The following is a 22,819-nucleotide window of genomic DNA, read 5'->3' as shown; positions in this document are numbered from 1 at the left end:
TGCATCTTAGACCACTAGACCACCAGGGGACCTGCACAATTTATAAGTACATACATAAACACTAGATACTCACAAATAGAAGAACGATATAATAACCTAATCTAGATCCCTAAAATGCACAGTGAAGCAGGATCGTTGGACCTCATTTACTGAATGTACTGTATATGATACTATTTGAGCTTAAACACAATGTAGCATTGTAGCTAATGTGCTGTATGTTCATTCAACACCTGGAAAGCTTTTTTGCTACATCTAGTGGCCTTTTTTTTTTCAGTTTATTTCAGAACTTGTACAATATTGCACATAATGTACAGTATATAAAGATGTATATGTAGTACATTATTCTTTAATAATAGTATGGAGAGAGAAAAAAAGCAAATGTACCTTTATATTGTAATACTGATAAACTGTTTGCTAGGAGGTGAGAGAAAAAAGTATTTAATTGGATCAGCTGAATCTTAAAGCTGCCAAGTGCATGACATCAAAGTGCTAAATTATTGGCACCCTCCATAAAGATTAATTTAAACGCATGGCACATAGATTGACTGCTGTGGAGTGTTTAAAGATATTGTGAGTTTGTTTATTCGAACACCAATTTAAAGTAAAATGCCTTCTTAAGTCTACACTATGTTTTCTGCAAAAAATATATTGGTTTCAAAAGTACAGTGGAACTTCGGGTTACGAACGCCCCGGCATACGTATAATTCAGGTTACGAATCGCAGTTCATCAAAATTTTTGCCCCTGGTTACGAACAATATATCGGGATACGAACGTCACGCACCAAAAAATCACAGGCAAGTTGGTTGTTTTTGCTCTATCCACGCAGCTCGTCACATCAGTTAGCGTCCTGTGTCCCTAGCGAGAGCATCGTGTTACTTATCCGCTTGAACTTTTCCCGGCAGCAGCGTAACAACTCGTTAGTTGATGCTCGTGGAATGATGAGATGGACAACATTAGCCGATGCATAACCACTTTACTTGTTTTTATAAAGATAGATTAGCAGGGTTACAGTCTTTTCCGAAGTACAATACCCATAATGAATTTCACTCTGGACTTCAATACCAACTGATAGTAGCCTTAAAGAAACAGCTCTCATTTTCCTCTAATGCAACAATTGTCTCAGCTCGTGTTAATAACACTGTCTTTAATATTCTATAATATAATATATAATAATATATAATAATATAATATAATAAGATTCTCCTTCCAAACAATAACTCTCCTCCTCCCCTTCTACGAACGCCGCCTCCTGCAGCGAGTCTTCTCAAAGGGAAAGTACCCGGTAAAGATGTTTTCCTCTTTTGTATGTTTTTATGTGGTATGATTTTAATATAACATGTTAAAAGTAAATAATATTAGTTAATATTGGTTTTATTTTTATTTAATTAATATTTTTGGTTGTCCAGAACGAATTACCGAAGTTTCTGTTCATTATTATGGGGAAATTTGTATCGGGATACGAACTTTTCAGGTTACGAATAAAGTACCGGAACGAATTAAATTCGTAACCCGAGGTTCCACTGTATTGGTGTCAGGGATCCAGCAGCCACACCCACACCAACCCCTCCAATCACTCCAAGCAGCTCACCAACTTACTAATCCTCCACACCTGGTCCATATCAGTCACCACACCATAAAGACCCTGCTTATCCACATTCCCACCGTCCGTTCTACAGCTTAGACTTATGAACATACCGGACTGCCCAAACTACTTAGTTGTAGTTGTTTTCCAGCTTACTAGCTTCAGTGTGTGTCTTCTGTGTTTTCTGCCTTGCCCCTTTTGCTTTTGTTATTAAAGAAAAGCCCTTTTTGAATTCACTCGGTCTCAGAACTTTCTTAGCGCCTGACAGAAGAACGGACCGACACAAACACAAGAGAAAGAACCGCGTTACCTCAACATGGAGGACCAGCCCGCTGCCGCGTCTGGTCTCGTGGAGGACCAGCCTGCTGCCATGTCTGAGTTTGTGAGGGAGCTCACCGCCGCGCTCCGGGAGGCGTTCCGACCGGCGACCGCCAACCAAGCTCCACCACCCTCCGGCGGACCGATGGCTCTCCCGGCGTCTTTTTCCGGAGAAGCGGCGGAATGTCATGGATTCCTGCTCCAGGTTTCCCTTTATATCGAGATGCACCCTCACAGCTTTCCGAACGAACGAGCTAAGGTTGCGTTCCTGATCTCGCTGCTCACCGGAAGAGCGCTAGCATGGGCTAGAGCACTCTGGAGCGCAGCAAGCCCGGCGCTGACGACATACGCGGCCTTTACGAGGCACTTCACCGAGGTCTTTAGCACCGCCCCCGGGGATACGTCAACTGCCGATCAGCTGCTGAATATCCACCAAGGAAGAGACAGTGTGTCGGGTTACAGCCTCCGCTTCCGCACTCTGGCGGCATCTGCTGGCTGGAACGAGAAAGCGCTGCTGGCTGTATACAGAAAGGGATTGAATCAGGAGCTCAGGCTGGCAATGGCCACATATGATGATTCTCTGGGGCTTGAGGCTTTCATCCAGAGATCCATTCGTGTTTCTCAGCACCTGGCAGCCTGCAAATCCCCAGAGGCCGAATCAGTTCCACCTACGGCAGTCTCGTCGGCTCCTGAACCTGAACCCATGCAACTTGGTTCACAGCGGCTGTCTCGTCAGGAAAGGGAGCGTCGGTGGGCGGCTGGAGCTTGCCTCTACTGCGGTGAGGGAGGACATCGTGTGGCCCAATGTCCTGTGAGGCCTCCTCGTCGGACGGTGAGTACGGTTACGCTTTCTTCTGACATTACTCACCTGTCCACGCTCATGGTCACCCTGGTAACCCCTGCTCTTTCTCTGTCTGCGGTTGCCCTAGTCGACTCGGGATCCGCGGGGAACTTCATCTCCCAGGCGTGTCTAGAACGCCTCCAGCTACGCCGGCAGAGGGGATCGCAGGAACTCGCTGTTCAGACCATTCAGGGACGACCTTTGGGAAAAGGCAAGGTGAAGTACTGCACACCACTTATCGTCCTCCAAGTCGGGGTTCTACATCAAGAAGAGATACAACTTCTCGTACTGGAGGATTCGACCGTGGATGTGATCCTGGGTCGTCCCTGGTTGGCCAAGCACTCCCCCATATGTTCCTGGGACCCGTGTGACATCTTGGAGTGGGGCCCCGCATGCCGGCAGAAGTGTTTACTCCCACTCCCGACTCCCATCCAGAATACCCTGACCCTGGCAGCTACTCAGGTGGAAGGAGCTCCCCAGCCTGTTCAGGTGGACGTCCCACAGGAATACCATGCTTTTTCAGATGTCTTCAGTGAGGAAGCAGCCACTCTGTTGCCCCCACACCGGCCATGGGACTGCGCCATAGATCTGAGACTGGGGGCCAAACTGCCTAAGGGCCGGGTTTATCCGCTGTCAGCTCCAGAACACCAAGCGATGGAGAGCTATATCCAACAGGCCCTCCGACAGGGCTTTATCACCCAGTCCTCCTCCCCGGCAGCTTCAAGCTTCTTTTTTGTGTCAAAGAAGGACGGAGGATTGTGCCCCTGCATCGACTACAGGGCCCTCAATGCACTGATCTCCCCGCTTCCGTATCCGCTTCCCCTGGTCCCCGCAGCTCTAGAAGATCTACGTGAGGCCCGCATCTTCACCAAGCTGGACCTCCGTAGTGCATACAACCTGGTGCGTATTCGTAAAGGCGATGAATGGAAGACGGCGTTCATTACCCCCTCTGGTCACTATGAGTATCGGGTCATGCCGTATGGCCTTTCCATTGCTCCGGCGGTTTTTCAGAATTTCATGAATGAGGTGTTTCGCCCCTTCCTCCATCGGTTTGTGATTGTCTACATTGATGACATCCTGGTCTATTCGAGGTCACTGCAAGAACATCATCAGCACGTCACCCAGGTCCTGGCACTGCTTCAAAAACACTGACTGTATCTGAACCTCCCTAAATGTGAGTTCCACCGTTCAGAAATACAGTTCCTGGGTTACGTCATCAACGCAGCAGGCATCAGGATGGATGAGAGGAAGGTGGCTGCTGTACGGGACTGGCCAGTTCCCACCTCAATAAGGGAGCTTCAGAGGTTTCTCGGATTTGCAAACTTCTACCGCCGGTTCATTGGAGGCTTCAGCCTGGTTTCCGCCCCACTTACGTCTCTTCTGCGGGGAAAAGCCAAGACCCTCTCCTGGACCCCAGAGGCTCAACGGGCATTTGAGGAGTTGCGCAAGAGGTTCTGTGCCGCCCCACTTTTACGTCATCCAGACCCCCAGCTCCCGTTTGTCGTCGAAGTGGATGCACAGGGGTAGGGGCCACCCTCTCTCAGCAGGCGGGAACCCCCCTGCGGCTCCATCCCTGTGCCTATTTCTCCAAGAAACTGTCCCGGCCGAACAGAACTATGACATCGAACAGAGAGCTCCTAGCCATCAAGCTGGCCCTGGAGGAATGGAGACACTGGTTGGAAGGAGCCGCTCATCCTACCACAGTAATCACAGATCACAAGAACCTCCAGTACCTCCGTGAGGCCAAGCGACTAAACCCACGACAAGCACGGTGGGCTCTCTTCTTCACGCGGTTTAACTTCAGCATTACCTATCGGCCAGGGACAAAGAACTGTAAGGCTGATGCCCTCTCCAGGATCTATGGGCCGGAGGAACCCGCCGAGCCCGGACCTATCCTGCCTCCGGCGCTCATTCTGAGCCCGATCGTCTGGGATTTGGACGAGGCTATTCGCACGGCCACACGACGAGAACCGGCACCCCCCTGGTTGTCCTAGGAACCGGACCTTCGTTCCTCGAGAATGTCAACAGGCCTTACTAAAGGCGGTTCATGAAGTGGCACCCGGGCAGAAAGCAGACTCTACGTCTGGTGCAGGGGCGGTACTGGTGGCCAGGAATGAGCAACACGGTGGCCGAGTTTGTCCGGGGCTGTAACATCTGCGCCATCTCAAAGACTCCTCGGCACTTACTGGTGGGCAAGCTCATCCCCCTGCCTACTCCACAGAGGCCGTGGTCACACATCGGCATTGACTTCGTGACCGACTTGCCACGGTCGGAGGGCTTTACCTGTATTCTAGTGGTCGTCGACCGATTCTCAAAGGTCTGCAGATTCGTTCCTCTCCGAGGCCTCCCCACGGCTCTGGAAACAGCAGAAGTGCTCTTCCACCATGTCTTCCGCAACTTTGGCCTCCCGGAGGAGATAGTATCAGACTGGGGCTCTCAGTTCACCGCACATGTCTGGAGGGCGTTTTTCCAGCTGCTGGGAGTCACCGTCAATCTGTCGTCCGGCTACCACCCCCAGTCAAATGGCCAAACCGAGCGGAAGATCCAAGAGCTGGGGAGGTACTTGAGGACGTATTGTCACCAAGACCAGGGGGAGTGGAGTCGGTTTCTGCCTTGGGCGGAGTACGCGCAGAACTCGTTGCGCCAAGACATCACAGGACTCACACCCTTTCAATGTGTGTTAGGTTTTCAACCCACACTGGTCTGACGAGCCGTCCAATGTACCCGCGGTAGATCACTGGTTTCGGGAGAGTCTCAGGACCTGGGAGGCCACACACACTCAGTTGCGCAGGGCGATAAGGGAAACCCGGCGACATGCGGATGCACGGCGGTTGGAGGCCCCCTCGTACAGCCCCGGAGATTGGGTTTGGCTGTCCACCAAAGACCTGCGACTGCGTCTCCCCTGCAGGAAGCTGAGTCCCAGGTTTATCGGACCCTTCAGGATCGAGAGGCGGATCAACGAGGCGGCCTATCGGCTGGAACTCCCACCACGATACCGAATACACCCCACCTTCCACGTGTCGCTTCTAAAACCGTATACCCCATCTTCGGCCCAACGTACCGGCGAGGTCAGGCCCCCTCCGCCGGAGGTGTTGGAACAGCCTTCGGTCTACTCGGTACGGGAAATGCTGAACTCTCGGCGTCGGGGCAGTGGCCTGGAATATCTTGTGGACTGGGAGGGCTACGGCCCCGAGGAACGATCATGGGTGGCGCGGCGGGACATATTGGATCCAGCGCTCCTGGAGGAATTCCACGCCACTCATCCACTTCGTCCTGCGCCCCGGGGTCGGAGTCGTCCCAGGCACAGGGTCAGGGCGTCGAGAGCCACCCCTGGAGGGGGGGGTACTGTCAGGGATCCAGCAGCCACACCCACAGCAACCCCTTCAATCACTCCAAGCAGCTCACCAACTTACTAATCCTCCACACCTGGTCCATATCAGTCACCACACCATAAAGACCCTGCTTATCCACATTCCCACCGTCCGTTCTACAGCTTAGGCTTATGAACATACCGGACTGCCCAAACTACTCAGTTGTAGTTGTTTTCCAGCTTACTAGCTTCAGTGTGTGTCTTCTGTGTTTTCTGCCTTGCCCCTTTTGCTTTTGTTATTAAAGAAAAGCCCTTTTTGAATTCACTCGGTCTCAGAGCGTTCTTAACGCCTGACAATTGGATTAGGATTTTATGATGTCTTACTGACACTTGTAGGATGCTTGTATGTACACAACATTGTATGTGACTTTATAATATTGTAGCGTTGTGTTCTCTTCAAAAATAAATAGGCAGGAGTCAGAGATCCATTTCAAAGCAGCAAATTGATGTGGTTTATTCCCTGCACTTTACAACCTAAGAACATGGGGAGGTGTTAGGAGGAATATTAGGAGGTGTCCTAATCTCCCTAAAACAAGAAAAACCCAGAGGCTGAACAGTTCTTTCCTCTCTGACCCGAACTACACACACACACACACACACACACACACACACACACACACACACACACACACACACACCCAATTGCAGGAAACAATAATAAGCACATTTATGGCAGGGAGCCAACGGTCTCAGCACCACACTGCCTCCCTGTTTTCTCGTCCCCAAGGAATAGGAATTTCCCCAAAGCACTGTGGTGTGTAAGAGCCTCTCTGGGTTGAATCCGTGATCCATCCTTTCTTTGCGCCTGTTGTGGGACAAAAGTAGGCAGCACTGTACCCAAGGGGTAGTCGGAAAGTCACAATGGCTTCTTCTGTGATGCCTTCTTTTCTTCAATGGATGCCCCAAGCCCATCATACTATCTTCAGGTGCCCCAAACCCAGACCATCCAAGAAGAATCCCAGACACCCTGATGCTCCTTTAGGAGTGTCCAGAGCCCCCCCAGAAGCCTAGGTTAGGGAGTCACCCTCTTCCCAGCCTGCTGAGGCTCCCCACACATTGTCCAGCACTTTGTGTTCATCTGCTCTGTATGCAGGATGGGTCACCCCAACAGTCTGCCGTGGTTTCTGTTCCTTAGTGTTTGCCGTTTTCCTCGGTACGTGGCCAGCCAGTACCAGTGCAAAACCACAGTATGGTCATCAGGCGTCTTCCTCACACGATAAATGGACCCTCCCCCAACCCCCCAGGCACAATCCAATTTAGGTGAGCATTCTCTTCAGTCTCTTAGGCCCACGGACTCAAATATACTCTCCCGCATTTTCTTAGGACAAACTACTTAAAGGACTTGCTGGAAGGGAACAACATCCGTCACCAATGTGGTGCAGATCCACATGACCTACAGACATGAGACATGTAACGGGCTCAGCTTCATTGTGGATGCCAGAAAATCCGAAGCCCTGGGCTTGCAGACATAGTCAGAGCAATACACCCTCAATTCCGCAAGACAGTAGCCATACAAAAATTATGGCATGCTGCCTTGTACACAAGACTGCCCACATCAGGTATTACTAAATTTCTGCTGAGCGAAAAGATGAAACTGAACAACCTGCCTCACTGCAATCTACACTGTAAGTCTTCCTCACAAATAGAAGAATGATATAATAAGAACCTGATCTAGATCCCTGCAATGTCGAGTGAAGCACAAACATTGGACCTCATTTACTGAATGTACTGTATATATATATATATATATATATATATATATATATATATATATATATATATATATATACTGTTGGAATCCTGGTCTGGCCGACCACTCCACTTAATTGTTCTTCCAGTATCCCCTTAAACACTTGAGATTGGTCTAGGGCTTCCAGAAGGTTAGAGGGCTGAACTATTCAAACCTGTTATAGGCAGTCTGGGGTTAGTCCTCGGAGAAATGCATCCAGAACCAATGCAGCTTTCACGTTGAACTAGGTGTCACAGATCAGCCATAAACACACCCAAAGTCTCCTTTGGTTTCCAGGTGCGCTCCTGAAACTGTGGTGGATGAGCCGGGGTGTGGTGTCCACGAAATGCCAGACCAAAGCCTGATGCAGTGCTTGGGACCTATAAGACTACTGGGAACAATACCTGTTGGGCATCACTATCTAAAGCAGCTGCAAGCTGGACCACTCTCTCTATCTCTTTCCAACCATTAACTGCAGCCACTAACTTAAACTGCTTTGGAAAAATGGCCATCATAGTGTCCCAGTTTTAGACATGCACGGTTCTCTTTTAAACATCCGTTCGGTATCTCACTATGGGAATCGCCTCGGGTGTGACCAATTCTGGAAGCAACAATCACACCACGTCTGTTGGTTGACGGAGTCCCACCTCCCTATATACATCGCTTCCTCTGCTCTTTGATTCAAACCTTTTGGTGGGGGACAAGGAAGAGGAGGTAGAAGATGATGAGGTTGCTCGTCTTTTGGAGGAAGATTTGGAGGAAGATGAGAAGGATGCTATCCTCCCTCCCAATCTTCTTTCCAGGCCTGGGCCCTTCCCTCATGCCAAGTGAGCTGGACCTCATTGAGATGCGTAGGAGAGCAGCCAAAAAGATTTCTATCGACTGGTCATCTCAGCAAGTGCACCAGGGCGCTGAGAGGGATTTATATGATGGGAAGAGCCTGCTATTGCTTGTTTCCCCAGTTAAGCAGCGGATTCTAGCCGTCCCTGCATGTGTCGAAGAAGACAACCCCTTCTCACATAGAGTACCTGTTAAGGGTTTCTCTAGACTGGAGGTGCACAATTAGGAAGATTTGGGGATGTCCGACCCCCCCATCGAACCGTCAGTGGCATGTCACCTCCACCCTAATCGACGGGCTGCCCTATCCTCCTCCTCCCCTTTACTGCCAGGACAGACAGAAAGGCTGTCTGCCTCTCTTTTTTAAAAGATTTACTACTCCTCCACCCTGGCGGTTAGAGCTTTGAATGCCACCCCACTGATCTCACAGCATACGAAGGGGAGCTCATGAAAGAGAAGGGGATGCAGATTGATAGAGTCACCCAACTCAGCCTTGTGGGAGGAGATCTGCATCATTGCAGATCTCAACCTGCATTCATCAAGGGAAACAGTCCAGAGCTGCAGCTGCAGCATGGGTCTGGCCGTGGTGGGTGAAAGAGCCCTATGGTTGGGTTTGACAGGCTTATCAGTGAGGGAGAAGGTAGAGTTTCTTGACACCCCAGTAGAGATTCGAAAGCCCTTTTCAGGGCTGTGGTGTCAAATATGCGCCAGCAGTGCTGATTTTGGATCAAAAGAGGGGCTACAGCACTCACAGTCTCTGTAGCACCCCTCCACTCAGCACAGGAGTCTTGTCCTCCCCCTCAAGCAAAGAAGAGTCGGGGAGTGGGTCAAGAACAATGTTCAGAAAAAGTAGGTTCTCCGGTTGGAGTATTGGTCAGAAGGTTCTACGATCATTCTCTTTTTCAAGAAATTAGTGTGTTCTGTGCATCCAGACAGTGGGCAGAGGGCACAGACGTGTGAAAAATTATACAAAAACACACACAAAAAACCCGAATTAGAGTTGCAACCCCCAGCTAGGCCACTAGATGGCGCCACCACGCCTCGTGCAGAGAGTTGTTGCGCATGCACAGTACACCCTTGGGTATTGTCTACAATACAACGAAGGTATTGTCTGCAATTTGCCATAAGACCACCACTCTTCAACAGTGTGATATGGTGAACAGCAGGAGGGGAATCAGCTCATATTTTAGAGGACAAAATAACCTCCCTATTGAGCAAAGGGGTAATTTGATCAGTACCGCGGGAGGACAGCCAGCACGGTTTTTACTCTTGGTACTTTGCGGGGGGTGGCATTCTGCCACCTCAACTGCAAAGTGATAGTGTCATCACTTGGCCTGCATGCTCTCCACCACTAGAGAAATTTTTCTAAAATCAGGAACCCTGCTGGAAGCTGTTTCCCTGAGAAAAGTAGTGACGAAGAATCCATCGCTCACAGGCTGAGGTGCGGTGTGCGAGGGCAGGATAGCAATAGGAAAATGGCCCATCTCGTTACGGAACGCGCACATAAACTTCCTGGAACTGTTAACGGTGTTTCTAGCTTTAAAACATTTTGTGCAGTTTCTTCGGAGTCAACACATCTTGGTCAGATCGGACAACATGATGGCAGTGGCATATATAAATCGCCAGGGCAGAACACATTTTCCTCGACTTCACAGTCTAGCAAGAGAACTCATGGTGTGGGGCATGTCCCCGGAGTAATAAATGCAGGAGCGGATCTCTTGTCCGGGGGAAATCCCCTGTACGGTGAGTGGACTCTCCACTCTCCAGGTGGTGGACCTGTTATGGGAGAGGTTCGGCCGGGCTGCCGTAGACCTTTTTGCCTCACATGAAAATACTCATTGCCCTCTATTATTTACTATTATTATTATAGTATATACCTAATACTCGTGTGCAGGTTTATAAAGGGAGCGCGGCGCCTGAACACATTTTCAAAGCCGCTGATTCTGCTGTGGGATCTGTCTGTGGTCCTTAGCGCGCTCTCTCAGCCTCCTTTTGAGCCGATAGAGAGTATTGGTTTGAAGCTTCTTTTGCTAAAGTTTGCTTTGTTAAAACTTTGTTACTTTGTCGGTTCATAACTCCTGTATGCGGTTTGCTAAGGTGAGCGTATCAGCTTTCGCCTGCAGGCAGGTGGATTTACTGGTTTTTCATCCACCTCCTTTTTCCTCAACCGAGGAGGAGCGGCTTCATTGTTTGTGTGCTGTCCGTGCATTACGTCACTATGTGGACATGACGAGGGACGGAGTAATCAGCTATTTGTTTCATGGGCTGATTCTCGTAAGGAAAGACATGTTTCCTGGCAGCACCTGTCCCACTGGCTAGTGGAAGCTATTATATTGGGTTATAATAGCATGGGTCTTAACCCCTACAGTAGGGCTGAGGGCTCATAGTACCCGAGGCGTGGCCATTTCGTGGGCACTGTTTAAGGGCATTTTAATTTAGGACTTTTGTGCAGCAGCATGCTGGGCTTTGCCGCACACTTTTGTCCGATTTTATCGGCTGGACATCACAGAGCCTTCGTTGGCTCATTCTGTCCTAATAAAGAGAGGTTACCTTCGTAACCCTGGTTCTTTGATAACAGGATTGAGGTATCTCACCACACTTCCCTCCTTGCAGTGCAGTGCACAAGAGATATGTTAAGAATGAGGCACCGCAGCGGTGTATATAGATAGGCGGGACTCCCGCATCACTTTCGAGATTGGTCTGTCAACCGACAGACATGGTGTGATTGGTGCTCTCAGGATTGGTCACACCCGAGGCGATTCCCATAGTGAGATACCTCACTCCTGTTATCAGAGAACCAGAGTTTTGAAGAAAACCCAAAGATTTTACTACATCTCTGTTCAGGCTGGGGGAGAGTGGATCATGCTGACAGGCCAGGGAATGTACAAGTTTCCACAGCTTCTTTGTCTGGGGGCTTCATGACCCAGTAGGAAATGCAGAGGGCAGTCCAAGCAAATAAGCAACAACTGATCATAATGCTTGTTAACACCATTAATAGGTTCAGTAAAGTGAAAATGAGGCACTTTATGGAAGGGGTTGGAGGGTAGCAGGTTGGATAGTAGAACATTGTAAGTTTAAATAAGTTTTAAAAAGTTGAAATAAGAATTATTAGCCTTTTCTGTTAAGTCCCGCTGGGTAGGTTGTGTGCAAACTGAGCCATACTGATCAGCAACAGACCCCTCTTTACTGGGAAATTCAACTGTTTGGAGACTACTCAAATCTTTAGAATAAGCAGAAAAAGTTTCCTCTGCTTTATATCCTATACAGCAGCTCTGTTTAGCAGAGCTTCTCTCCACTGATGTTTTGGTCCGTGCCAATTTCTGATTCCAGGTCAACATCCCGGTTGTGCTCAGTGATCGGACTTCTGCGATCGGAGTGCTCACGAGGTACACATGTTTACTAAAGGAATCATACATACCAATTGTAGGTGTGGAATTTTAGGGGAATGTTCTTTTTCAACCTAATCCAACAAAAAGGAGGCTGAGGCTTAAATTGTTTATCAAAAACACAGATGAGTTTATAGGTTTCAGTAGGAAATGTAATAAATACAATGATTTTTTTTTTTTATAAGAAAGATAATTAGTTTCTCCTTCTGCCCGATTATAATATAATATAATATAATATAATATAATATAATATAATATAATATAATATAATATAATATAAATGTCTCCCCCCTCATGCTTATAAAGTGTGCCAATAATTCAGAACACACTAAACTAGCAATCAAAAGACATTTGTTAAAAAATAAAATAAAAAACAGGTATTTCAATTATATCCATAAACATGGGTCTACTGTACAAATATTAAAAAAGAAAAACACTACATACAATCTTTGATAAAAAAGGAAATTTAAAAAAAAGTTTGTTCAATTGAATAAATACATTTGCATGATGCCTTTTTAGCACAGCACAGGGCAATGGTCTATCTATTGTGTCTGGTTACGATGGAGCTCCATTCTCGTTTTATGGTTGGATGGTCACTTTGACATCGTTTGGATTTGATGTTGTTTTGTGTTGCTTTTTCACCTCAGCCTTCGACACGCTGTCAGTTTTCTCACAAATGATAGTTTCTATGTTCTCTTTCTGCTGAGCTTTGTTCCACTGACCCACACTGTTCCTGTTGTATTAAAAAAAAGTTAGAATTGGATTATTTGATCAGATTTAAAATGAAATCTCATCAAAATTCACTTTACACTGTATAGAACTGTGCATAAAATCAATAATTTATAAAGCCTTCGCATCAATACATTTTTAGGATGAACAGCCTTGCTATTTATTTATGATAAATTTCCTTTTTATTTACTAACTTTCTGAAATAACAGACAGCAGCCACAGTAACCAGCAGGAAAGCGAAGACCGTCGTGAGTACAGCAATCAGGCTGACTAGGACATCAGAGAAAGAAAAAGATTTTGTTAACTTGCACATATTAATTTTTGCAAACTAAATAAATAAAAGCAGATCAGATATATAGTTGAAAAGCACCTGCAGTGGTAGAACCTGTGTTGCTGAAGGCCTGCAATTCAGGCAAGTGGTTCTCAGAGTTAGGAAGACTGGATGAAGTGGACTGCAAAATGTCCTGAGGTGACGAGTAGGACATCGACTTTAGATGGTTCTGAGATGCAGAATGAGTCGTTTTGGATAGTATCGAATGAGCTCCAGATGTGTGAAATGAAGGCATGACAGTAATACTCTCTTGCGCTTTATTCATGTGAGCTTCATAATCTGCAAAGAAATCACGTCATCACCATTTACACAAGACACGCGTTAGGTAACGTTTGGGTAGATCCCTGTACAGCACACTAATTTCCTCTAGCATTCTGGGAGGAAATTAGTTTTGACTGAATTGACGCTTAAATACTGTACATACTGTACAATACTTTTTCCATTTCCTGTATAAGCGCCACACCCTGTTTCAATAGGATGCCAAGAGAGATAGATAAAAGTGAACCGGCAATAAAATGTGAAGAAAAATGTGATTAATTGAGAACATTTTTCAGATAAATCTAGAATCCAAACTAGTTCATATGTTCATTTGTAGTGCCTAAATATTTCAGCAACTTTTCTAATTGTTTACACTTGTATGATTTCGAAATTTTAAGAATAATTTTTTTTTTATGTATTTATTATATATGAAATTAGAGAAACAAGCATAGTCAAGTGGTTGCCTCAGAATGAATTGAAGGATTTCACAGCCAATTTATACATTGAGACACACATTGAGATCATATTCTATGTGCTACCTGTTAAATTGAAACAGAAGACATCAAATACTGAGCTTGGATGTGCACGCCAGGTAACAATCCCAACATCGCCTCTTCCACAGGAGACTTTGGGTTGTACTCTTGGAATAACTGCAACTTGTTCATCGATCCAGCCAAACCTGCAGAACCAAGAGATACATGCGTTACAGATGTGGCGCCAAGTCATTCATGCAAAGTGTATTGAATCGCCACAGGTCATACTTGCATGTCTCAAAGCCATGCTTGAGAGCCTTTTCCATCTGCGCCTTGTCTGCCATGACCACACCCAGCTGCTCACACACGTTTCTCGCTACAGACGCGTTGAAGGCATAGCCACTGGATAGCCCTGCTTGGAACACTCCAGATACGCTGCCATGGTTGGGGTAAACTGTTTAAGGGAATCAATGACACATTTACAAATCAATAAACAAAGCTGGAGTCCTCAGAGAGTTATCATAACTTTAAAGGGATATTCTGTTTTTACACTTATTGACTTATTGACAATCTTTTAGACAATGGTTCCTTGAAAAATCTGGAACCAAAACTGCATTTATATTTATTAGAATTATTATTATTTTTATAAAAAGCATGCATATTAAATAACTTGAAAAATAAGTTACTTGTATTATTTATCCAGATTCAGAGAAAGGTCACAAGAAGGTCATCTTTAGAAAGCTGATGAATATTAGGGTTCTTAGCGTTCCAAAAGGAAACACTATACAAAGTGTACCTGTGATGGAACTTACAAGGCTACAAAATATCTAGAAAAAAATTTTTTCTCAGAAAGTCCCCATGGCGAACCCTTTAAATTGATTTAACATGAAACACTCCAAAAGGAAAATTCTCTATATAGAACTCTCAAAAGTGTCTTGATTGAAAGAGTGCTAAGCCAAACCAAATATTTCTAGATTACACCCAGATGAGTGTACTTCTGGGAAAAAACTTAAAGAAAGCCTAAAACACTACAACAAATCACTTTAGTTTAAGCGACCGAAGCCTTTTATTGTGCTGAGGGTTCTAGACTCAATATAGAACCTTGAAAACATTTCTAAAGAAAAATGCTGTTAGGGTTTAAGCCCCCAAAAGCATCTGCAGGAGCAATTACCAACTAACAATATTACATGCTTCTAAAACAATTAACCATTTTATAAAGAAATGTCTAAGAAAAATCCTCTTATACCTTAAAGAATATTTTGTCTATATGTGTTAATACAGTTTTCCTCTACATTTAACATTGAAAAACATGCATGTAAAACTGTAACCACTGTAAGCTGTTTCATTATAGCAAAGCAATTACAGTATTACATTTAATAAATGCAATTTGTTTAGTCAGCATCCATTTGAAAGAAGCATACCATTGATCATCTTGACATCAAAAAGCAGAGCCGATGTGACAAAATGAGCCAAGAGTAGCCACAAAATCCCAGTTTTCTGCATGGCTGATGAGTCTTCTCCTCTGTCAGTGCTCTGTGATGGATCGTGAACTGATGATTGTGTTTCTAGGAGTTATAAAGCACTGATTCCCCCTGGGGGAAACGGGGCGGGAGATAAAATGGGCGTTTATTTCATAAATACCCCCCTATAGTGTCTGACGGCAGAGCCACAGTGAAGAGGAAACAGGAAGAAATGATGATGATCACAAGGAAGCCCTGGCCCAGCAGTGATGGATTACTGATACAAACTGATATCTTGGACTGCTGACTGAATATTTATTTAATCATGATCAGCTTTTTCAAACAGATCAAATGTAATGGTTGTAAGTTTGGCACCCCATATGTCACCTTGTACAACATTTAAGATTGATTTGAGGCTCCTTGGGGAAAATGCAGGCCATATCTCTCAGTATTGTTTGTTTAGCTTTGGTGCCCAATTATAAGAGTGATTAGTGCAATAGTCCTGTACTTTTGTGTAATTTACAGTAGATAAGTTCCATTTACTTTTTACCAGATCGCTGCAGTGATTAAAACCTAGATATGTTGTGAGAATTCTTTAATCTGCCTCTCTCAGATCATACAGGAACCATAATAGCAAGTAAAGTGTCATTCCTGTCACTTGTAATTTATCTCATGAGTTTAATTTCTTACATAAGGAGGAGAAGCATCTGTCAAATGTTAATGATTATAAAGCTAACTAGTGAATAATGCACTAATCAAAGACCTAATCAGAAACCGATTATCGGAAATTCTGCCTACAAAGTCGAGCATGCAGCATAAACCAAAACAAATTAAATGTACCAGTCATGTTTCAAAGACATCTGTTACTTCCTTATAAGCTTTATGTTTCTGGCCCCTTTTAATGAAAGGTTTTATATGGCAGATACGTCTGAGAGTTTGAGACTGTTTGAACTAGTTGTGAATGAGGAACTGAAGGAACATTGTACCGCACTGGTAATTAAATTGGTCTGCATAATCGTACGTCAATTGCTAGCTTTGTATTTAGCATATAATTAAGACAAAATTTAGAATCATATCCGTGTTGTGCACGCACATGAAACTATATTATATATAATATTGTATGTATGTACAGAAAATAAACGGTCAGTGTCTCTGGCTAGTGTTAATGTGATTTATAAAGTATATTACTATAAAAGTTAGTCTATGTCTATGACTTACCTATAAAAGTACAAAGTGACAAATCCGAATGTTTCCAAAATGTTTCTTCAGTTCCCCACTCACAGCTAACTGCACTTAATTCTTATTTACTGCTGGACACACAACAAAAGAAGGTAAAAAAAAAGTGTAGAACTGTGATTTCTTTTTCTTTCATATTTGACTTTTCATTACGAGTATAAATTAACTTTCAAAGCATTTGCATTTACATTTTATATACACAATATAGCTTTGAATATTTCCATAACTAACTCTTAGTCAGTTGTTCCGTAAGTGTTTTGGAGTAGATATCCTTTTTTCAGGAAAGTGTCAAATATCACACACAACAGATACAGTGCACAGAGATTACATTTAAAAAAATGACATTTGGTTTTACAAGCAAATGTTCTTTACACTTCCTGTGATCCTTCACTGACATACAGCCTGCTTCCAGCAAAACATCCACACACACCATCATTCATTGATGGGGAAATGATGCAGGAACACAGGAAGTGTGAGCAATCATCAGCGAGTCAGCAGATTTTTTTTTCTATTGGAACAAATCATGCACTACTTTCCCAGCTGAGGTTTGCATAATTTCACCTCATCATAACAACATGAAAAAATACAGCATGCTAGAAAAAGTCTGCAGATTTTTTTGTTCCCATTTTTGTTATACTTTAACATTTAGTTAAAATAAGATATATATATATATATATAAATATAAATAATGCACAATATTATTGATCATATTTTATTGAATTGTCTGAATATCATACTACAACAGCATCTCTGTGTAAATCACAAGTTCATATATTTGCGCTCCTTCTAATGTTATTTTTTATGGTAACAGCTCGTTTATAGGGATGAGCATAGATGCTAAAATGATGTAATAATAATAATAATAATAATAATAAACAGATAAAAAAAGGGTAGCTATGCTAAAAAAAAGAGCATGAAATTGTGGCAGATTTTACATTTATTGAAGGAGCCTCCAGTGTCAGTGCTTTGTAATATTACATATCTCCAGAGCAGAGGACTTTCTAAGTTACATAAAAAGTTTTTTTTTTACCTTATATACATTTTAAAATGTACAATATTTACACAAATAAAAAACAGGCTAACAAGTAAAAAAATCTTTTTTGGGTGGAAATTGGCTTGAGATAAAAGACACATGTGCTGTTATATGAATACTCACGTGTTTTGTTTTTCTTAATTTAAGACGGTTTGGGGAATAAATATTGCTATAGTATTACATGTGACTGTAAACAGATAATGAAGTGCGGTAAAGATGTAATACTGGAGGGTCTGTACGAGTGTGTTGTGTATTCTTGGATTGTAAAGAAATAAAGAGGGGGAAAAAAGGTTGGTGTTGGAAAGATTTTTTGTAGCTGCTAAAAGTGAAATAAATAATCACTTCTTTCCCAGCATTGTTATGTAGTTATAAATTATTAAAAAAGTATGAAGTGTAATTTGTAGACATCGTGTTGTGACTGTAGTGGAAGAAGAATAAAATGCTTATGGACAATAATGTTATTGGAAAATGACCAACAATGGGACTGAACTTGTGAAAAATCTGCTTCCCCAGCTCATCTTTGATTATTTTTCTAGAACAGTGGTGTAGCAGTGCTGACGTCATACTGTAAACATTTAAGATTTTCTCATCCTGTTGTAACTGGTATCACAAATCCCACTACTTGGATGATCTATAATATGAAGGAAGATGTTATTACACTTTACTACTAACTGGTATAGCTTCATTGAGCTGTAACTCCTTTGAATTCAAATGAAATAATAAAAAAAAGTTTGTGACATGTACTGCATTTTATTACCCTGTGTGAAACTGCTAGACCTTTTTTTAAGGCCACTTTATTAAAAGGAGTGGAGTGGCACAAACCATTAACACAAGTGAACATTAATGATTTAAAACGATGACAAACCTCTGGTGCTGGAAAATAAAAAGACAAAACAAGAAAAAAAAAAAGTGTTCTGACATTTTTTTTGTTTCCATTAAATTCTTCACACAACATGTTTTAAGTGGACACGTCAATGGAACAAATCAAATTCGAAGATGTAGTTTACGTTTTAAAAATCGATTATCTGGAAAAAAAAAAACCGAAAAAACGAATCTATTGTGTTGCACAAATATTGCACGCTACCTCGGAATACCAGATCAGACAACGAAGACATCAGTGACTTTCAAAACCCATACCAAAAGATTAAAGCTCTTAAATAGTGTACACTTCATTTTTCAACAATGCTTCATCTCACAAACCTGAGAATAAAAGTACGGTTTGAGTGGTAATATAATCTGCCTCATATTGTAACATATCAAACTATATATATATATATATATATATATATATATATATATATATATATATATATATATATATATATATATATATATAAATAATCTTACAAGGACTTCTGACTTTATATTTGTTGCAACTTTGCCCATTTTTGTGTGGTTTTTTTTTTTTTTTTTACAGCATTAAGTTATTTGGCTTCTCGTGACATGATTACAATTATATAGTTCAAGTTTATCAGCCTGTCTCTGAACGTGCAGGTTTTGGTGTTACTCTGAACTTGGATTCTTCGATCCCACATGCAGTCCTAAAAACTTCTTCGCTGGAACGTTGGATTTTTCTGCCGTCGGGTCTGTGTGATCAGCGTAGAGGTTGTTGAAAAAGTTTATGAAGTTGACTAAAAGGAACACTACTAAGAACAAAGTCAGAACAACCCATAGGGTCCAGTTGCTCCTGAAGATCTTTGGACATACTCGTTCAAGGATTTCCAGAACTCGTTTAGACCTGCCAGTGTAAAAAACAGACGTGGTGAAGTTTTATAGGAATGATCAAAATATGAATTCATTAGTTTTTCTCAAACTATTTTTTTAAACCTTGGTCTGGATGAAAAGTCGATACTGATTGGTTGAAAGTTATGCGTTCAAACGGTTAAAAACGCTTTTAGAATGTTCCAAGTGAACACTGCCTTAAAACCAATTGTTACCATAGTAACTAGGGCTGAAACGATTCCTCAAATGACTTGAATAATTAGAATACAAAAAATCATCCAGGCAAATTATTTGAAATCCCTCAATTACGACTATTTTTCAGCCAATCGGGCAGTGTCATCCCCCCTGCAGTGGCAGGAAGTTTTACACATTGAAAATGAAATAGACTACAAGCAATAGAATCGCATGGTATTAAACTAAGCATCAGATCCCTGGAGAGAACTCTGTCTAACAATCAGCTCTGGAGGAGACGGAACAAGACAGATGAAGCAGAGGAGCCTCGTTAATACACCAACAGCTTCAAACTTCAGGCCGACAATAAGGTCACTGGTGGGTGCACCAGAAATGTTGGATGTTTCCGAGAAATTGTGATGGCGAGAAAAAAAAAGTCGGAATTTGGAAACTTCGTCGTTTTCTTTGGCCAGAATCTATGGAAGCCCGTTTCCGCTGCATAAAAAAAGTTTGCCCAAGTTTGGGATCATTTCAAAGTAAAACAAAGAAAACTCCATACAGTGCATTTCCTTTTCTTTTTAAATCATTTGAATGATCGGGTAAAATAATCGATTACTGCAATAATCGATAACCCTTATAGTAACAAAGTTACATTTCCATACAGAATGAAACATGGCAGGCACACATTCTCATACATACATTCTTGGCTTAATTAAGGATAAATTAAGAATCTTTTAATTATTTCTTTATTTATAATTAAATAAATAATAATTATATATACATTGTGGACATATACTCTAATTAATAGATATAAAATGGTAGATGTAAGCCAATGCCTGGTGTATAAGTAGAATAAAGCCCTTATTAAATTACATTATTAGTGAATAATTGACATATTTAGCAGAAGATTTTTTTTTTACAAGTGGCCTTTTTAATTATTATATTATATATTATTAATAATAATTATATTACCTGCTTGGATTTTTTTCTTCTTCCTGCTCCTCTCCAGTTCGGTCCTCTGGCTCTAAATCTTTTTCTTCTGCCTTTTCCTCCTCTTCCTTCACTTCCTTGAGCTCTTTAAGTCTTTTCAGTCCTTCCTGATACCTGCAGATATACATGCACACTATTTAAGACTAGATGTGACCATATTTATTGGAATGGATACTGCAGATAAATCTAGCTCCATCATGTATATGTTTTTAGGTGACTGAGATGAAATAATGAATGGGTTGCTATAGAGCCTATTTTACTTTGTGAGCAGACAAGACCAAACTAATGATAAAAAATCTGACTCATTGAAATCAGGAACATTTTCTGGTTTATTCATCCAGATTTAAGATTTGACCAACACAAACAAAAGAGTATGTGGCATCCATGCTCTCCCAGCTTATTTAATTTCCTGCTTGCTGATCTAAAATGGATAAAAATGCACGTCAACTATACTATATTTTTTCAATCTGTAAGCTTTTCAGAACCTAGTTATGTTTGTAGCTACATGCAATACGTTTTCCATTTTATGTGTTTCCATGTGTGTCATCTCCAAATGTTGCACCATATGTACTTTATATTATCTGTAGGAGCATGTTATGATCATTTCCTTTTGCATACGCTGCTGCAATAAAGCAGACTTGACCCCTTCACACACAGTAGCTTTATACCAGCCAATCGTTCGCTGCTGAAACCTTAGCCTTTGTTCATCACACATCACTTGGAAATGATTATGTATCTGTGTGGAATTGAAGACATTGGGGCATTACCCTTTGTTGTAGGCTTCCTCCTCAATCTTGGCCTTGATCTCAGCTCTGATCTCTTCTGGACTATAGGATACTTTGGCCAGAGTAGCTGCCTCACCTTCCTGTTCCAGCAGAACTTTTCCGCTGTATTGTTTTCAAATAGGAAAAAGAGGTTAGCACTGGAACTATAAAATGTTACTATTACGCAGCCTGTGCTATAAAGCAAAACACCTTTCCTCGTTTTAATGAAACAGCTGGACATTGTGTAAAATTCATGTCTTAAAAAAAAACATCATTGTTTGAACATCTCCAAATATCAGGCTTCAGCTGAAAGATGTGGTACGACGAGCCTTTTAGTCTCACCTTATTAACAAGAGTCAACATCTAGGCAGATGCCTGGACTTTGTCAAACACTCCAGCTCAAATGTTTAGTTTAAATCTCAGAATAGCATGTTAAACCTGCCGCATTTCGAGCTGCTGCAGTACATCGAACACTATCCAAACCTGCGAAAAATTTTCTCCTCAAAGATTAACTGATGAATTCCTCGATTGGGGCTTCCTCAGTGTGAAATAGGCAAGTAAAATATCCTGAGACACAACAAGATGCCACGATAAAGGACCTTGTTTTCAATTAAATTAAGACTTAAAGATTACATTTGCAAAGCATTTCCACAGCTTGACATTTCTTGGGTATATTTCTGTTAAGTGTTTGTAATCAGTTACTCACTTTTCCCCTGCCGCTTGCTGCGCTGGATCTGAAGTGGAGTCACTCTTCATACTGTTTGCCTCACACTACACAGTAGAACGAGAAACACAAATCAAATTTCTACGTTTTTTTTTTCTAAGCTACTTGCATCTTGAGAAATGACCAGCACTTCTTGCATGTGCTATACCTCATCACAACAATGAAATAGCTTCATCTATCTTCCAGCAAAGACAAAATGAAAAAAAGCTACATTGCTCGCAGACAGGAAGAGTTGACCACAAATGCGCTCACCAATACAGGAAGTGCACCAGGACCAGAGCTGGGGCTTCCAGCAGCAGCGCTAAGGCTCACTCCTGGACCCGAAGCTGGACCCCCTGTTCCTGGAGTCTGACCAGGAATGTTCAGGAGATTAAATTTTGGAACCACAGCTACACTGACTCTTCTCCTGGGTAAAGCCTTTAAGCATAAAATACACAGAATTCATATGTATGCCATTTTTCAATTTGAATAATTCATTGATTCCAAGTGATGTTTCATTTGAAAAATACAATACCTTTCCCATTGATATAGACAAGGATCTTGCCGAACGTGGAACTCCATCATCTAGATCAAAAACAGCACGAAAACAAAAACATTTAGCTTTTAGAATGTTCACTTTGTTCAGCAATGATAATTTCACTTCACAGATTACCTCCAGTTTCTATTGACCCGCCATAACAACGGTTCGAGTTCTGGTTGGCTAGTTTCTTAAACTCCAACAGCTCTGCATGGTCCTTCTCGTATGTCCTCTTTAAGTTCTCGACATACTGCAACATTACCTCAGTGGCCTTGTTCATCCGCTTCTCCTGTAACATTCAAACACCATATCATGAAAACTAAATGTCTTTATAGTCATTAATGCTG

The 22,819-nt window shown here is 42.6% G+C and overlaps 2 protein-coding genes across 7 annotated transcripts in view; both read right to left on the bottom strand.

Moving 5' to 3' along the window:
• Positions 1-12,170: 12,170 nt before the first annotated feature.
• lyve1a (lymphatic vessel endothelial hyaluronic receptor 1a) lies at positions 12,171-15,432 on the bottom strand. Its single transcript, XM_046856857.1, has 6 exons — positions 15,277-15,432; positions 14,144-14,309; positions 13,922-14,061; positions 13,164-13,403; positions 12,988-13,063; positions 12,171-12,797 (listed from the first exon to the last, which is right to left on the bottom strand). The coding sequence occupies exons 1-6, from the start codon at positions 15,356-15,358 to the stop codon at positions 12,644-12,646; spliced, it is 858 nt and encodes a 285-aa protein (XP_046712813.1). The 5' UTR covers positions 15,359-15,432; the 3' UTR covers positions 12,171-12,643.
• A 2,882-nt stretch (positions 15,433-18,314) lies between these two features.
• Positions 18,315-22,819, bottom strand: part of mrvi1 (murine retrovirus integration site 1 homolog) — a 38,259-nt gene continuing 33,754 nt past the window's right edge. For all 6 annotated transcript variants that reach the window (XM_046857436.1, XM_046857433.1, XM_046857435.1 and 3 more), the window contains 7 exons: positions 22,608-22,761; positions 22,470-22,519; positions 22,208-22,372; positions 21,938-22,002; positions 21,235-21,354; positions 20,450-20,581; positions 18,315-19,322 (listed from right to left, as the gene is read on the bottom strand). In XM_046857436.1, coding sequence (XP_046713392.1) covers positions 19,088-19,322; positions 20,450-20,581; positions 21,235-21,354; positions 21,938-22,002; positions 22,208-22,372; positions 22,470-22,519; positions 22,608-22,761 — 921 coding nt within the window. In that variant the 3' untranslated portion in view covers positions 18,315-19,087. The remainder of the gene's footprint in view (positions 19,323-20,449; positions 20,582-21,234; positions 21,355-21,937; positions 22,003-22,207; positions 22,373-22,469; positions 22,520-22,607; positions 22,762-22,819) is intronic.

Source organism: Silurus meridionalis, chromosome 9, assembly GCF_014805685.1.
Source record: "Silurus meridionalis isolate SWU-2019-XX chromosome 9, ASM1480568v1, whole genome shotgun sequence".
NCBI lineage: Eukaryota > Metazoa > Chordata > Actinopteri > Siluriformes > Siluridae > Silurus > Silurus meridionalis.
This window is presented reverse-complemented; position numbering and strand designations above follow the sequence as displayed.

Excerpts from the sequence above, each read along its gene's own strand:
- lyve1a (XM_046856857.1), bottom strand. The coding sequence starts at position 15,358 with ATGCAGAAAACTGGGATTTTGTGGCTACTCTTGGCTCATTTTGTCACA. Across the intron at positions 14,310-15,276 it reads TGATGTCAAGATGATCAATG|TTTACCCCAACCATGGCAGC; the intron begins GTATGCTTCTTT and ends TCCCTTAAACAG. Across the intron at positions 14,062-14,143 it reads CATGGCTTTGAGACATGCAA|GTTTGGCTGGATCGATGAAC; the intron begins GTATGACCTGTG and ends TTGGTTCTGCAG.